At 38.7% G+C, this 18,659-nt stretch overlaps 1 protein-coding gene across 4 annotated transcripts in view; it reads left to right on the forward strand.

Annotated features, from left to right (window-relative positions):
- The window catches only part of adam22 (ADAM metallopeptidase domain 22), a 64,291-nt gene that overhangs the window by 19,055 nt on the left and 26,577 nt on the right, over positions 1–18,659 (forward strand). For all 4 annotated transcript variants that reach the window (XM_023964022.2, XM_023964023.2, XM_023964024.2 and 1 more), the window contains exons 4-6: positions 1,321–1,387; positions 10,723–10,805; positions 16,005–16,068. In XM_023964022.2, the coding sequence (XP_023819790.1) occupies positions 1,321–1,387; positions 10,723–10,805; positions 16,005–16,068 (214 nt within the window). The remainder of the gene's footprint in view (positions 1–1,320; positions 1,388–10,722; positions 10,806–16,004; positions 16,069–18,659) is intronic.

Genomic DNA, 18,659 nt, shown 5'->3' on the forward strand with positions numbered 1-18,659 from the left:
AGTTGCTAGTTGAACTGGGATATTATCTTGATTTGAATTCATCTCAGCATTTAAAGAGAAACATTGGATATTTGGGAAAAGAAGAACTATGACCTCCACACTAAACATCTAACCATCTAACCAGCTATAATACTCATAAATAGCATTATGTAAAAATTGCAGATATCTGTTCAACCTGAAAAAAAAAGTTTCATGCCTTACACAAGGGTAATCTGGATGTTTTTCATTTATTTAAACAAATAGTTTAATATTTATGAAGTCTAGATGGCTTCACTTGTCCTGGTTTTGGGTAGTTTGTTGACCACTAAAATGATCAATAACAATACAGCAAAGTGATTTTTTCTTGAACAAAACTACCTAAAATACACTGGAGAAACAGAATCTTAAGAAAGGAAAAAAAGCATTATTTAAGTAGAAATCGTCTTACTTTCTGTCTTGCAAGAAAAAAAATAATCTTACCAAGAAAGTTTTTTATTAGCAAAATAATTTTAGTTCAAGAAAACAAGTTTAAGAAATTTTAAATTATTTCTAGGTGGCCTGTTTTGATGCTGCTGCTAATATTAATATTTTACTTTGGATGTATACTTCAAAAGTTAGCAGTGTGTATATAAAAAAAAAGAATCTAGAAATAAGACAGTAGGTAAAACATGATTTTTTTTTACCAACAAGCTGTAAATACTAAAAGGTTCATTTAATCATGTTTACTTTTTGTGTGAAGAAGTGTTCATAGAAGATTATGATGTTAAGGTTACATGTTTGTTAGATAAAAAGCTACAACTACTGTGTTTATTTTTAAATAGCCTGAGCTTGGGACATGGGTATCTATTCATGCTTTCTTCTCTGTTTGTGTTTGTGTGTTTGGGGGGGGCTGCAGTGTGGGCTCGAGCTCATACATCACTGTCTCGATTTGGGCTTGCAGGGTGTATCTCCATTGGGATTCTCAGGTCCAGCTCTGCTGAGAAAGCAAATACAGACTAATTTTCACTTATTTATGCCATTCCTCTCCTTTACTCTCAATCTATTTTTGTTTTTTTCCTGAACTGTCCTTTTCTGCTTCCTTGACCACATATTGACCTTTACTTGTTCTCATTTATTTCAGAATTACACGCACAACATTTGCTTGTGCGCTGCATTTATTTAATTGGGTGTATTTGTTTGTGCGCTGAAAATAAACTTGTCCCAGTACAGGCAGAATTAACCAGTCTGATCTTCAATCTCCAAGAGCTTTTGCTTTGCCAAGGAAATATGTAAATATGTTAAAATATGTAAACTGGGAGTTTCCAGACTGTAATTCCCTTTTTTTCCCTTCTTTGTTGCCAGTGAGCTGCTGTCGTCGGGCTACGTGGAGAAGCACGTGTCAGAAAAAGGGAGGACTGTGGTGTTCAGTGTAAGACAATTTACTTTCACATTAAAACTGTTTGATTTAGAGGGAAAATTATCAATTTTCAATGAATCTTAATATAAATCGTGGATATAAATGAGTTTATCTCCATAACTCTGATTAAAATATCTGTTTTGAGGTGACAAAGTGCATCCTTTGTTAATGTTTTTTCTTAGTAACCCAAGATTTAAAAACCTAACAGTGACCTCACACAGTGGCCTCACTAAGCTTAACACATTATTATAAAAAAGCTAACATGAAAACAGCTAGTTATGAGGTCAAACTGGGTGTGAGTAGAAGTTTTCACAAACGAAAAAATCTGGAAAACAGCTCTGACAAACAAGCTTTTAAAGAGCAGACACTAAGATTTCCTCATAAATGTGATGTAATACTTAAAACTTGCTCTTTTTTATTGCAAAGGAGGAAATATTTAAGTTATTAACATTTTGCCACTGTTAATGTCTAAGTATAGTTGCTTCTAACCTTTCATACAATTGAATCGGTTAGTTTAAAAAGGGCCCAAGTCCAAGAGGTTTGTTTTTCTAGGAAATGATTTTAATTGCATAGCTTAAAGGGGGGGCTACACCAAATGATTAATACTTTACCCAGATTTAGCACCAGTTCATAGCTTACAAATGCTGTAATATGAAGCACCTCACTTTTATAATTTCGGAGGACTAGTAAACTAAAGTCTCTGGACTTGGGCCCTTCTTGAATTAAACAGGGGTGCTGCCATAGATAGATAGATAGATAGATAGACAACTTTATTTATCCATTTGGGAGGTTCCCGCATGGAAATTGACATCTCCATCGCATACAGCACTGGTTGACATAAATATAGGAAAAAGGAAAAAGCATGCCATATTGGATAACTAGTGCTGCCATCTATGGGATAAAGCAAAACCCATGCAAGAGAGGCCCAAGTCCAGGAAATTTGCACTTATAAGCAAAAAAATAATGTTTATTATATATCACTGTGATATATCTTATTCAGGATGTCATGTTTAGAGACTGTTTAACCTGCTTGCTTTGATGCTGCATGTTTACTAAAAAATGGAGTTTGTTAAAAATCTGGGCTCAGCTGGTCTTCCTACACCTTCAATTTCCTGGAGTGTCTTCTTCTCTCAGATCCTTTTATTGGTTAATCAATCAGATCTTCTTCACACAGAGGGAAGCCACACCAATGTGGGTAACTGGATAAACTGTGGATTTCATCATGCTTGAACCTTCATCTATTGTTGTACCAGATTAATGAGATAGCTGTGATAATCCTCTGAAATTCAGACAGTTCAGTTACAGGAGATCCACTTAGGAGTTGTGTTACATCACAGAAGTCGGGCCGATAATAACGGGCAGGATTTTCTCTGCTAAGTAGAAGATTAGTGTGATACCGGATACTTTACAGAGCCTGATCTCAATGAAAACAACATGTGGTCGTGGAGTGTGGTCACTGGTAATCAGGGCAATTACAAAGCAGTCTGTGAGTTAAATTTTATTGTTGTTGGAGATCCAGAAACGGTCTCATACTGATGAAGATTTTCAATTCAAGTGGCTTTTTTGATTCTTCAATGTCCACATTTTAACCTAATTTTATGAAATCAAAACAATAGCGAACAACATGGTAAATTGTTGTTTGGGCCAAAATCTTAGTAAATTTCCAAAGTTAGCAGGCTGCTGTAAATGTTTGTTTGAGGAGATTAAAAATAATCTCAGCAAGTAAATCTGCGCACATGAATTAATCAGCAGCTAATTTATTCAACCTAAAAATAAACATCTATGGTCAAGTGTTGATTCTTTAATGATTTTTGAAGAGGATCTGAGTGTGTTTTATTGGTGTCTGATGGTCCTGTGATGGATTGATCAGCTGCAGTCTGGATCCTATTGCATGTCAAGCTGAGCAGAACGGATCAAGTAACACTTGCATGAATATTAAGCTCTTTATACTGAGCTTGTAGAGTAACATGGATGGGGACAAAAGTCAAACATTTGTCTGAACTTCTTGAGGGTGCTTAAGTCCTTCGATGTTTTCAGCAAGATGTCGTCATCTGCTGTGTCTAATCACATCTGCAGTGACAACAAAACTAAGGGGCTCGAGGATAAACTGATAAAGAAAGCTGGTTCTGTTTTAAGTTCTGCTCTAGAACCTTAAGAGGTTCAATGACTTCAAAGATGGATTATTTGTAAGATGATCATCTTCAGCCTTCTCTTTAGCATTTGTGGATCAAGAGGTAGAAGCCACAGATTGGAAGGCTGCTTGGAGACAAACCAAGGACTAGATCTTCCCTGGATGCATTTCTAAGATTCTGCAGGGTCACTCTGTCTCAGGAGATCTGAAGAAACCTCTAAATGAAGGTTCTCTGTTTTTAAGTTATCCTGTTATGGAATAGTAAAACGCATTTCGGGTCATCATTCATACCAGCTCCAATAATCCAAAAACTTTGTTTTCCACCATAAACAAAATCCTGAAGCCTAATGATAACTCCTCTTCATCTTTCACCGTGGCAAAGTGCAACTCCTTCCTGTCCCAGTTTCAATCCAAAATCAACACAATCTGCAGCTCCCTCACTCCCAATACAGACCCTCCTCCAGAAAACTTTGGCCCCTTCCTCCAGTCTGCAGCTCTCTGAGTTCTCTCCAGTCTCCTCTGTGGAACTCAGCAAGCAGCTGATAGCTATCAAAGCCTCCACCTGCACTCTGGACCCCATTCCCTCCACCCTTGTTAAAGGTTGCTGTCCTATCATCTCTCCACTCATCACAACAATAATTAACTCTTCACTATCCTCTGGTACCGTGCCCCAGTCTCTCAAGCTGCCAGCTATAACCCCCATCCTGAAAAAAACCTGGTCTTGACCCTGACAATGTTGCAAACTTCCGTCCCATCTCCAACCTGCCATTTCTGTCCAAAATACTCTGTAAATGGCGTATACTTATATAGCACTTTCTACCTTCTTACGAAGGCCCAAAGCGCTTTACAGTCACAGTCCCATTCACCCATGCACACACACATTCACACACACACTCACACACTGATGGCGGCTCCGCTGCCGAACACTGGCGCCAACCTCCCACCAGAGGCAAGGTGGGGTTCAGTGTCTTGCCCAAGGACACTTCGACACATGGGCGTGCAAGGCGGGAATCGAACCTGCAATCTTATGATCATGAGTCGACAGCCCTACCGCTGCACCACGGCAGCAAACTCGAACGAGTGGTTGCCTCCCAGCTCAAATCTCATCTAAACTCAAAAATCTGTTTGAACCCTTTCAATCTGGTTTTTGGCAACAACACAGCACTGAAACAACTCTGGTCGAAGTCTCCAATGACATCCTTCTCTCCTCCGACTGTGGACAGCTCTCCATCCTCATTCTCCTGGACCTCACTGCAGCATTTGACACCATCAGTCACTCCATCCTGCTCTCCCGTCTCAAGATCTGTCTCAACATCACCGGCTCTGCTCTGTCCTGGCTTCAGTCCTACCTTACCAACCGTCAACAGTTTATCAAGGGAAACAACTGCTCATCCTCCACAGCTCCTCTGTTGCAAGGTGTTCCCCAAGGTTCGGTGCTTGGCCCACTCCTGTTCATCCTTTACCTCATTCCCCTTGGCAACATCATCCGACAACATGGTCTAAATTTTCACTGTTATGCTGCTGACAGACAACTATACATCTCCACCAAATCCATCAGCTCCACCACTTACTTCACACTCACCCGCTGTCTAACAGACATCAAAACATGGCTTGAGCACAATTTTCTCAACTGTGATAAGACGGACATAATCATAATTGGCCCCATCTATGGCTCACACACACCAGCTCTCGTGCACACATCATCCCTGTCCTTCAGAACCTCCACTGGTTCCCCATCGCTCAGTGTATCAAATTCAAAATTCTCCTCATCACTTTCAAAGCCCTTCATAACCTGGCCCCACCCTACCTCACCGATCTCCTCCAGCGTCACACCCCTTCTCGCTCTCTGCGCTCGTCTGATGCTAACCTTTTGTCCGTCCCCTGTCGGACCAAGCATTGAAATTGCGGTGACAGAGCCTTCTCCATAGCTGCTCCAACCCTATGGAACACTCTGCCCCAACATCTCAGAGACAGCGCTGACCTCCTAATTTAAAAAAAAAATCACTTAGAACTTATCTTTTCAAATTGCTTTTAATCTTTAATCTGTCTTTTTATGTTTTTTATTTTTATTTTATTAACTCTTGTTCTTATTAACTGTTTTTTGCTCACATGTTGTAAAGCGTCTTTGTGTGCCATTTAAAGTGCTGTGCAAATAAAATTTATTATTTATTATTATTATTAACCCCAACCTGTAAAAAAGACAAGAAACACAAACAAGTTATCAAAAAACAATTAAATTGAATTTAAATAGAAGATAATGCTGTGACTTCAGAGCGCAACATTACTGAAGTAAAACTAACTTTAACTATTCTCTTGAAGGTATACAAAAACCTAAATAATTTCAGTGTTACAACAGATCTCATGATATTTTATATTTCCTAATAGTAATATGTAGCATTAAAGTTTGGTTCTTGTCGTAGAAATGTGTCCTGTTTGAGTTTATGCTCAGGCGGATTAGATAAGGGAGCTTTCTGCAGCTACTGTTCACAGAGCTGAGTAGTTAGTCAAAGGTAAATATATTTTTCATATTTTAATCTTATTAGACATAAATCCTGTTAGGGAAACTTTGAAAACACTGCGCCATAACCCACTGACACTGCTTGGATGAAATGTGTTTATCTTACATTTACAGCTTGTTTCCATGTGTGATTCAAAGCAGGATAATTTAAAGTTTTACATTTTCTTGATCCTTTGTACATGGGTTTCTGTTCTGCTTTACGTAATTATGATGAGGACAATAAAAGAAATACTTTCAGATTATTCTTTATTGAAAGCCACATTTTGTCAGACTTCCTGCATATTTGTGGCTTTTAGGAACCATTTTGTCCGTGCTGTGCAGTACTGTCTGCATACAAACTCTGATCACTTTACTTTTTTTATGAGCAAAATGAACTCTGTGCAGGTATAAATGATCAAACTAATAAAATCCAGAGGTTGGAGTGTCCTGCTTGTTTACAGGGCACCCTGTCCTTTTTTTGGTCAGTTTTTTATTGTCTTGTCTCAATCTGATGATAAATTAGTTTTTGTAGAAGGCCAAAGATATAACAAATCTGACTATTTTAGAAATGCACACATGGCGGATGTCCCTGCAGTTTAAGGTGAGGCTTCTTGAAGAACTAGAGCAGAAGGTTCAATGCTGCAGGAAGATGAGAGATGCTGGGACAGAAAAGCACGGCGTCACTTATAAATAGCCCTCCCTCTCTCCTACTTTTCCAACACACAGCCTATTTCTGCAGCCAGCCTCCGAGGCTTTATCTGCAGCTAAAGTTTTAATTTGTAATTCACGTTTCTCCCTCTCTTGCCTGTATACCACCTTTATTTATTTCCTGGTTGTTTTTTTGTGAGCGATTTGGGAAATTATAAGTGGGATAGAGTTGGTGAATGTTGTATGATATTAAAGAAATGTGGCAACAAAATAGATAAATCAACTGAAGTATAAATATATTTTATTTCTGTGATTTAGAACTGTTAGTGTCCATGAATTGTTAACCAAAATGCACTCATGTATATTTCACTATGCTTTGGAGCTATTTAACCATTTTGGTTCAGTAAACCCCATCTGTACACTGCAAATCCTTTTGATACTGAGTGCATTTCTCTTATGTTTCAAATAAAAAAAATCATAATTTCATTTTTTTTTTTTTAATCTTTCCACAAAAAAAAAAAAAAAAAAAAATCATAATTTCATACCGGGCTGCACGGTGGCGCAATGGTTAGCGCTCTTGCCTCACAGCAAGAAGGCCCCCGGTTCAAGTCCCGGCTGGGGGACCTGAAAAACTACATCAATGGGGGACCATTCTGTGTGGAGTTTGCATGTTCTCCTCGTGCATGTGTGGGTTTTCTCCGGGATCTCCGGCTTCCTCCCACCGTCCAAAAACATGCTTCATAGGTTGATTGGCAACTCTAAATTGTCCATAGGTATGACTGTGAGAGTGAATGGATGTGTGTTTGTGGACATTCTACCCTGCGACAGACTGGCGACCAGTCCAGGGCATCCCTTGCCTACGCCCAAGTGGCCGGGATAGGCTCCGGCAACCCTGTGACCCCGAAAGGGAATAAACGGTAAAAGAAGATGAATGAATAATTTCATACCAATCTTTTTCCTTAAAGAAATTGTAATTTACTATAGAATCTAAAACTAAAATAGTACCGGTATTTTGATTTTACAAACTCCGCCTCTGGTTCAGAAAGCATCCAGACTTCCTGTTAGAAAACTGGCCGCTCATTGACTGTGCAGCCCCGGAACAGACTGTTTGGTCATGAAGGCTGTCATAAATAACTCCTATCATAGTAGTTCATGTACATGCAGATTGAAATCAACAAAAACTTAAAGATATCAAATCTAATGAATATTTATTTATATAGCATTATTCATTCAAAGTAATGCTATTTCTGACACAGAATTAGTAACACTGTCTACTGTAAGCTGGCTAGTAGCTGTTATTTGATCATTTCAAGTCACAGGTGTCCTCCGAAATCTTTGTATGTATATGTGTTTTATATGAGATTGTGTACAAGATTGTGATTATGTACATAAAAATTTGCTCACTCAACATATTTGCTGCTCTGTTTAAACTGTGGAAAATCCCTAGACTTAAAAAGTCAGGTTGTTCTTTAACTGCAGTGAACTAAACTAACTTGAACTTTATTTCTTTAGCACTTCACAACACCATTAGGATGTCAAAGTGCTTTACACTAAAAAGAGAGATAAAATGAAAATTTAATAATTAAGCAATTTAAGATGAAACATTTAAAAACAACAACACACTAAATTACAACAGGCAATAAAATACAGAAGAGACAGATAAGAAAATAAAATGACACTAACTTCTGAGTATTAAAAGCCATTCTGAAATTTTTTGTTGATGTTTAACACTGTTTAGGTCTGATGTCATGCGCAGCTCTGGAGGAACATTTTTCCATAACTGGGGGCTGTGAACAGAAAAATCACGTTCACCCCAGTGTTTCTGACTTGACCTAGCAACATGAAGCAGACACTGGTTGGCAGACCTTAAGACTTTAGAATGGCTGTGAACAGTTAAAAGCTCTGCTGAAGTCCCACTCCAATCATCTTTTGATCTATTGCAAAAGCATTCCCAGTGGTCTTTTAATTATGATTATGTAGTTTTTAGCCCAAATTAAAAAAAACTGTTGTTTTAAGGACATAGTTTCTGCAGAGCGGCAGTAGTTCATTAGAAATTCACCTCTGAATTGTGCGCAGGACTGTTGGCGCAGTGTAAGCCTTCCAACACTTCCCATCATCACTTTGTTTACAATCTCTCTCACTAGCTTACAGCCTCCCACAATCCCAACCTACCAGTGCAACAAAATGGGGGACAATATTGGAGCTATCTAGACGTTGAGGCACATGCCAGCTTAGACGAGGAAAACAAAAACAAAGACATGTCTATGAAGACTCTCATTCATCCAGGTTGGTTCCATTGTAGTATGTTTAGGGGATGTCATCTGGACTTGGTTTTAAAGTTGGAAGACGTTTCACCTCTTATCCAAGAGGCTTTGTCAATTCTGAAATAGCTGGTCTAAGAGCTGGTATATATGCGCTCATTGGGGGAGGAGTTAGACCTGAAACTGGAGGTGTTGTCCACTTAGCCTATGTGGTTTCGGGTCGTTAATAGTCCTTTGTCCTCAGCTGGGGGTTGGGGAGTCAGTGACTCCCTCTCCAAAATGGTCGTCTCTTTCAGCGGTTAACGACTCAGGTGGAACTGGTTTGGTTTGTTTAGGTTTCAAAACACTGCCGTAGATGGATGGAAGAATAAACCTGAGACCACCATTCTTATTAAGAGAAGGTTTATCCTTCTTGACAAAGATGGCTTCTTTCACTCCTCGCTCAAACCATCCTTTCTCTCTGGCTAGAATTCGGACTTCACTGTCCTCGAAAGAGTGGTTTGTGGCCTTCAGGTGCAGATGTACTGCAGACTCAGGTCCACTTGGGTTGGATCTGCGATGTTGGTAAAGCCGCTTGTGTAGCGGTTGTTTGGTTTCTCCTATATACTGTTCATTGCAGTTCTCTTTGCAGTGGATAGAGTACACAACATTAGACCAGCTATTTCAGAATTGACAAAGCCTCTTGGATAAGAGCTGAAACGTCTTCCAACTTTAAAACCAAGTCCAGATGACATCCCCTAAACCTACTACAACAAAAACAAAGACGTACATGGATCTAGTCATCTACAAGTGGATGCATCAGAATGGAGCAGGAGCTTGTCTGCTCCTGATTCACTGTGATTTGGATTAAGAAATACTCAGCAAAGCAATTTTAAGCTCAATTTGGTTTTATATATGTCCTCTATCATGAGGTGAATTCCACAAGAACATTTTAAAACCACCAAAATTATGATTTAAGAACAAGCAGTGAAAGCAAAATATTGTGCTAACAAACTTCTATCCACTTCTGCTCAGGTTTTAGTGTAGGGTTTCAATAGTAGGCAGCATGCTGGCTCCAGGAGTCAAACGGAATTGAAGTCCTGCAGACTGCTGCATCAGGGCGTTGAAAGTTTAGGGCGTGGCATCAAGTTGCAGCTCATTGTTACCACTGGGACTGAACATGCTTTCTCACAGAGGCCTGCGCACGTCATGCTTTAGGGTCACTGAGTTGGGTGGATGTAAAAGTGGACATTGAGTGCACGCTGCTGTCCAGCGTATCAGACTGCAGAGCAGAAATGGATCCTCAGATAAAAGCTGTGCATCCTCGGCGAGACCTGCTTCCTGCCTAATGGCTGTCAGGCAACAAGAAATGGAGCAGGAAGAGGACGCCAGCACTTAGACATCATCCACATCTCAGCTCATAAATGTGTGTTTGTTTCTGCTAAGAGTGGAAACAAAGCGCGCTCCACACGCACGCACACACACACCCACACCCACACACACAGATGGATAGATGGAGATGGAGGGATTGATTGAGAGAATGTGATAACTGAGATGAAGGGAAAAAACTTGAGGAAATATTGTTGGGACATAAAAGGGTTAGACTCAAAGTGCAAAGTATCACGCAGACACACAAACGGCTGAGTCACACAATCACACCACATCATGCTTGCTCTTATATTAGCAAATGGAGTCTGTGTGATTGATCGCTCTGGTTTCATTTCTTTAATGGAATATAAATGTGGCAAATGGAATATTTTATATTATTAAAGCTTTTCAGGAGGGGGACACATGCGAGCGTAACTCTAGTGTGTTTGTGTTGTGCACACAGGGAGGAGAGCACTGCTACTACCAGGGGAAGGTCAGAGGCATTCCTCAATCCTTTGTGGCTCTCTCAACCTGTCATGGATTGCAGTAAGTACAAGCTGTGTAGAATGTTTCCCCTTTATGATAGGCTCTTACTCAGATGCATCAGTGTGTTCACTTTCAAATCTTGCTGCTATTTATTCATTAGCTCAAAGTAATGAGTTTTGGCGTGTCCTCTTCTTTTCCTTCTTCCACTTAAATGCTTGTCGACATTTCAGGTTTTAAATAATAATATCTCAATAGTTTATCTTCATTAAGTCTAGTGGTAGAACATGCGAGTTTTAAGCCTCACTCTTTTCTGCTCATTGTTATTTTTTTCATCTAATTGTCATTTTCTGTTTGTTAAAACACAAAGATTCATACTTGCACATGCTCTGTCAAACCTCACCTCACTCCATCTAGTTTCATCTCGAAGCCAAGGACAAACAAAGCCAAATATCAGTGCAAAGATTTTTTTAAATACCGTAATAATGAAATAATGAAAGAATTAAGCTGAGTTTTCTTCATAGGATCTCATTGTTTGCATCATTACTGACATTTTAAAAGAGGTTTTCAGTGCAGCAACATAAAAAATCAGCATGTGCTTCAGTGAAAGACCTACTCCGATGAAAATAACGTTTCTGGTATTTTTAACATGTCCTTGTGGCTTTTTTCTCCTTGATGCAGGACATAAATTGAGAAAAAAGGACATACAGTGTTTCGGGACCCCTGATCATTGTCAAGATTTTTCATTCCTAAATCATGGGTTGTTTGGATCATCAATTTCATTTAAACATGACATATAGCAGATGAACACAGTGATATTTGATAAGTGATATGAAGTTTATTGGATTTATAGAAACAGTACAATAATTACTTGAACAAAAAAAGGCTGGTGAAAATTTGAGCACCCCAACAGAAACATGCCATCCATATTTAGTAGATCCTCCTTTTGCAGAAATGACAGCCTCCAATCGCTTCCTATAGCTTCCAATAAGGGCCTGGATTCTGGTTGAAGGTATTTTGGACCATTCCTCTTTGCAAAACATCTCCAGTTCAGTCAGATATCATGGCTTCCGAGCATGGACAAGCCGCTTTAAATCACACCACATATTTTCAATAATATTCAGGTCTGGGGACTGAGATGGCCATTCCAGAATGTTGTACTTGTTCCTCTGCATGAATGCCTTTGTAGAATTAGAACAGTGTTTAGGGTCCTTGTCTTGTTGAAGTACCCAGCTTCGGCACAACTTCAAGTTTGTCACTGATTCTTGAACATTGTTTGTAAGAATCTGCTGATACTGACTGGAATCCATGCAACCTTCAACTTTGACAAGATTTCCAGTACCTGCACTGGCCACACAGCCCCAAAGCATGATGGAACCACCACCAAATTTGTCTGTGGGTAGTAAGTGTTTGTCTTGGAATGCTGTGTTCTTTGTTCGCCTTGTATACCGCCCCTTGTTATGTCCAAATAACTCCGTTTTAGTTTCATCAGTCCACAGCACCTTATTCCAAAATGAAGCTGGTTTATCCAAATGTGCTTTAGCATACCTCAAGTGACTCTGTTTGTGGCATGTGCGCAGAAAAAGCTTCTTCCGCATTACTCTTCCATACAGTATCTCCTTGTGCAAAGTGCGCTGAATGGTTGTACGATGAACAGAGACACCATCTGCAGCCAGATCACGTTGTAGGTCTTTGGAGCTGGTCTGTGGGTTGAGTTTGATTGTTCTCACCATCCTTCGTAACTGCCTAACTGAGATTTTGCTGGGCCGGCCTTTGCTTGAACTGTGCCTGTGTTCTTCCATTTTCTCACTATATTCCTCACAGTGGAAATTGACAGCTGAAATCTCTGAGCAAGTTTTTTGTATCCTTCATCTAAACTATGATGTTGAACAACCATTGTTTTCAGATCATCTGACAGCTGTTTTGAGGTTCCCATGTTGACATTCTTCAGAGAAGATGCAAAGAGGAGAAAAAACATGCTCTTGGCCACCTTAGACGCCTCTTCTCATGATTGGCTTCACATGTGCATGTAGGTCAAGGGTCAATGAGCTTATAATAAAAATTTTGTGTTCCAAAAATTATTGCTAAAGGTAGTCAAATCAATAAAACAACAGGGGTGCCCAAATTTACGCACTTGCCTTTTTTTGTTTAAGAAATTATTGCAGTTTCTTTAAATCCAATAAACTTCATTTCACTTCTCAAATCTCACTGTGTTCATCTGCTATATGATATATTTAACTGAAATTGATGATCCAAACAACCAATGATTTATGAAGAAAAATCTTGAAAATGATCGGAGTGCCCAAACTTTCTCATACCGCTGTCTATTGAGAAAATTAAGCTCAAAGTTGCGTTTCTGAGTAGTTCTTCAATCAAATTGTTGTGAATCAGTAGGAAATGCAAAAATGCCTTTGGAAAAAGAGAGTATTGGTTAAGAAAATACACTGCATCGACTTGTAGACCACTCTATCCGTCTATGTCTTTGTTTTCCTCGTCTGAGCTGGTATCTGGCTCAAAACTGCACGGCTAGACAGCTCTGATATTGCTCACCATTTTTTTTTGCACCGGTAACGTTAGGTTGGAGTTGTGAGGGGCTGTAAGTTAGTGGGAGAGCACACACACAAAGAGCTATCAGCAACAGGGAGGGGAAGGGGTGGCGGGTTTGCTCCGTGTTAACGGTCCGGCCCACAGCTAAAAGGCAAATTTCTAATGAATTACTGCCGCTCTGCCAAAACTATGTCCTAGAAAACGACACAGGTTGTTTTTTTTTGGCAAAAAACGGCAAAATCATAATTAAAAGACCACTGGTAACACTTTTACTATAGATCAAAAGATGCTTGGAGTGGGCCTTGAAATACTTTTTTTTCAGCTTTCTTTCCTTCTTCTTGAATTCCCAAAATGCCTTTCAACAAGACAATTTTTGTTCTGACCTGAGCCTATCACACCTGCTGATTTCACAGTTTCTCCTTTAGCAGCTTGTCTTCTCACTGGAAATCCATGTTCATGCTAGGATTCTCTGTTGTCTACCATCTATTTATTTTTTTTGCCCTCACCGCTCTCATTTTCTCCAAAGGAAAACAAAGATGAAGCCCTGAGATGCTTGTGCAGAACGCCTAAGTCAACTTGCAGAACAATTCGATTTTTTTTCCAGCGATCATGTAAACAGTCTCAGTTGCACGCATGCATGTTTGTTTTTCTACAGCTGTGAGGGTTTTCTACACACAATATATTCTGTAGCTTCTTCCTTTAGTCATTGCATTTATTTTCTCCTAGTTTGACAGGAATTCAGTCTATAAAGATTGTTTTCTACTTGAATTAGGTTATAATTAGAATTTAACAATAACATCAGCTTTTAGTAGAGTAATTTCACAAAAGCATAAAGTGACCCTTCTTTTAAATCATTTAGCTAAAGGAGCTGAGTAACACTTTCTATGTTTTGCTCAGCCACAGTTTCTTAATCATCTTTTGTGAGCTGCCTCTGCTTTCTGTGTCCACTTATGGTGCTTCTGTTGAAGATGCAACCAGCAAATGCTTGGCTCCCATCTTTAGTTTTCTTACACCATGTCTTCCACCCACATTTCTTTGCAGAAATCCTCAACATCAACATCTCTTTTCCTATTTAGATCCAATCCTTATCTGTCTTGTTTCTGACCGTAGGACCATGCTTGGGCTCCATGTGTCCCCTTGACCCTTCCTCAGTCTGCTATCAGGCATCATTCATGCGCTGCAGTGGTCACACGTTCAGCCTTGATACTGGCAGTTATCCAGATGGTTGCTGCTGCTTTGAGGGGGTGACAGCTGAATATATTTAATCGGGGCAAGATGGCCATGGTGTGATATTTTTCTTGATTTTTGTCACTGTAAAATCAAGGACTGAAAGGCTGAAAAATCTCCCTTAGTATACAAAACTGTTTCCATTTCTCAGAGAGAAATTAGTTTTAGTTCAAGAGCAACTTATGCACGAACCAGAGAGTTTACAAAGAAATGTCGGTGACCTTTTTGGGGTCAGAAAAACTGAGCCCTCTCCTCCAGTTTACACCAGCTTTCAAGGTTGAGTTCAACAGCAAGGTGCCTCCCCATCACCATGGTAACCAGATGTAGCTGGGCTCCAATGATAATTTAAAGAAGGAAAACATTTATGAAGACCAGCTACCGTTTCAGGGTATCTTTGGTTGTGTTTTTCTTACAACTATTTTTTTAAATCATAAAACCGGCACCTCGTGTTTTACTGTGCACTAATCAGTATAAGGCATGGAACGTCCTTATTTTCTCTATTGTAGTACAACATATTTTGACATCTTTGTGTTAAAGCAATAAATGCTGCAGAGGAAGTAATTGTACTGAAGGAGAATAATCCGAAGGAAAAAAGCTGAGGGAGAGGTTTTGAGGGGTGGAGACATTGTGTGGCTGCAGTGTTTACCCACCTGGCTTCACAGTTTGACCTGAGCAATCTCCTAAAAGCTGCAGATAAAGTTAATTAAAGGATGATGTCCTTTCAGTGTGCACTAGCACAGTCAGACAGAAAAAGGACCTTCAATCAGGAGCTTAAAGACACTCTAGTTCAAATTAAATCTGGAGCTGGGAGTTTAAAATGAGTTAAAACGTGAGAAACACATCTTTTTTTTTGTGGGAAATTTATAGATTTAATCCCAAATAAGATAAAAAGAAAATATCTTGTTTAAAAAAGAAAATTCCAAGTACTCAGTCCAACACCTTGTTTTATCTTTAGTTAATTTTTAACACAGTTTTTTCTCACCAACTCATTGAAGGATAGTTGCTCCTGTTGATTCTGGTGGACGGATTCTAATTCAGCACAGGGCTGGTAAAGTTACTGCTGACTCATGACCATACTGCATCTCAAAGTTAGCTGACTGCACACAAAATTGTAGACTTAGTCACCAAACTTCCACAAGTTGGATGATTCAGTCCAATAGACTCATCTGGCTCCACTTTGTTAAAGTTTATTTTTCTGATTGCTCTACATTGTATAGAACACAAAATAATGAATACTGCGACAAACTGGCGACCTGTCCAGCATGTCCCCTGCCTTTGCCCACAAGTGGCCGGGATAGGCTCCAGCAGCCCCGTGACTCTGAAAGGGACAAAACCAGTTTAGAAGATGAATGAATGAATGAATGAATGAATGAATGAATGAATGAATGAATGAATGAATGAATGAATGAATGAATGAATGAATGAATAAATGAATGAATGAATAATATGAGGTACTCCAGCTATAACCCATGTCTCCCTGTGTTTCAGTGGGATGTTTTCTGATGGCAATCACACCTACATGATAGAGCCTGGAGGACATGACAGCAGTAATGTAAGTGCCGTGCACGCTTTTGTTCGTCAATTATAAAACTCAAGAGGTTTTTCTCAAAGCAAATACCACTTAACAAGGTGTTGAAGCAGTTTTGTTTACTTTTCAAAGAACAGTTACTCAGAATCACAAACTATAAGAAACTAAACCTCAAAAAAAGAAAGAGAAAAACAATAAAAAAAACTGGAACAAAGTCCAAGCAGCAAACAACAGACACAAAATAATACAATTCAGCAATAACAACAATGAAAAAAAGGGATATTGAAAAGAGACATTACAAAAAATAAAAAATCTCAGTTTTAGAAAGCAAAAATTTGGGGCTCAGTTTCAAAAAATGTTATGTATGAATCATTTTTTCTTAAAATGATCCCATTTTTTTTACTAAGATTCGAAAATTTTAACATAGCACATTGATTTAAATGTTACATCCAATGACTGTGAGTTACCATAGATAAAGCCTGTAAGTTTGAGCGGGTGGAGTTGAGTTCCCCCAACAGGAAGTCATGGACTTACCTCTTCAAGACATCCTGTATTTTTTTGCTTTGAATTTGGCTCATGTGGTGCAGATGGAGAAGATTGGGGAAATTAGTTCCTGAAAAATTTATTTTATGATTGTTTATCCTTTAAGAATGGGGCAAAAGATTTGCTGAAGTGACTCTAAATGGATGGTCTGAAAGGCAAACATAGTTTTTTTAAAGAAAGTTTCTGTTAAACATTAAATTATTCTATTCTTAGTTACATTTGCTGTTACAATATATAATTAATTATTTGCTAATTTCTTTGGTTTTCCATCCTGCACTTTAAATTGCTTTGATCACTTTAATACTACTGTGTTTTGAATTCCTCATACAGTCTAATGTCCAAAAGTTTGATAGAAAGGTGGGTTGTATGTAATAAACAGAGATCTGGCTGACTCATGGGTGAACTTGGTTTTTGTCTTAAAAGTTCTGCTCTTCACCAGTTCAGGGGGGAAAAAAGAACTAAGATCAGAAAGAGTCTCTGATCATTTGTGTGAGCCCTTTAAAAATTCTTACCAGGCATGTGGCAGAGTCAGAAAAACTGTTATTTATAATAACCGATTATATTACTAATTTGATAAAAAGGAGAAAATGGTTGTTAATAAAGCAATTGAATGATCCGAAGGCTAAAAATAATGCATATAAGACAAAAAGGTTTTTCCTCCTAAGACTTTTCCATCATTCCCTCTTTATTTCTTTTACTTTCCTGTCTGGAGTTCTCCAGAGAGACTAAATAATTTAAACACAGATCACAACTCTGGATATTGCTGCAGCAATCTTTAACAAAAACTCCTTTTTAAACGATCAGCACTTCAACTCTGGCACAGAATCCTTGAAAAAGCTTCTCTGGAGTTTAAGTGCTACATCTAAAAAATTGCCCAAAACATGTAATTCAGAAAATAGGATTAATCAGATTTGTTTATTGCTATATTATGCTTCTAACTATAGAAACACAAGGCAAATTTCAATAAATATAAACAAAAATAAGTCCAAAAACTTCTGAATGAACTGAAATGTGATGTACAAATTAGAGCTTTTCATATAATTTATTTCATCTGCACCTTTTACTAAAACTGCACTATATTCAGTTGGAATTTCATGCAGAAAAGCCCGCTTCTATAGGAAAACAAAGATGTTGTTCCATAAGAAAATATTTGTTCCCATTGTGTGCAAGTTCTTACGCACATGAACTGTGCAGGTCAATATAATAACAATAATTTTGCTGTTCTAATTAGAAAAGCTAACGGAGTGCTCTCAGCACAGTGCGTCTTCTTTTACCTCTTCTGTAGCATTAGTCATTTTAACTTGTGCTATCTTAGATGACCCCACCCTTGCGTTGACGTGTTCTCCCTACCATGACAAACGTGGATAAAGGTGGAAAGATTTCATGTAATCCATGGACACCAGTGAAGATCACAAATCATTGAAGAAAGAAGGTTTAGAGCACTGTCTAGTGGGTCTAGATGACCCAACTCCCAATGTTAAAGTGCCTAGGATAGCACAGGGGTTACGGACATTTTTATTTAAAATAAGTTATATGTGGGACAAGTGTGGGATTTTAGTTGTTTTGTCTCATTAAGGACTCCTTTATTATAGCTCTCTTTCTGACTTCTGTACCCCCAGCAGCATGGGGGTCCTGCTGATCACAGGCTGAAACCATATGGTTCAGCTGAAAGCTTTCACCCTCAGATAAAGGTAGACAATCAAAAAACGTTTGATAAACAAGATTTACACAAACTGTAATTCAAAATTTTTAGTTCTGCAATCAAGAGTATGCTGAGTGAACCCAATTTTATTCTACATATGTAGCATTTTTAGAGGGCAACGTTTAGGCCAACAGGAGATGCTGACCTTTGAGTTCAGAAAGCATCACATGGTTTTCCCTCCTGGTTTTTATTTTCATCTATTTTTTACACTTTTCAAGCCTTTTGTGTGTTTGCTGTAATTATACTTAAACATTTGTGTTTTCAGAGAAAACGTGTGTGCCTTGTGCTGTATAAAAATGTCAATACAATAGCAGAAAATTCAAACTAGAAGTGAAACCCTTTTGCATTTTTGTTGTTGCATTCAGTTTTG

This window comes from Oryzias latipes, chromosome 16 (genome assembly GCF_053564925.1).
Source record: "Oryzias latipes strain Hd-rR chromosome 16, Olatipes_Hd-rR_3.1".
Classification (NCBI taxonomy): Eukaryota; Metazoa; Chordata; class Actinopteri; order Beloniformes; family Adrianichthyidae; genus Oryzias; species Oryzias latipes.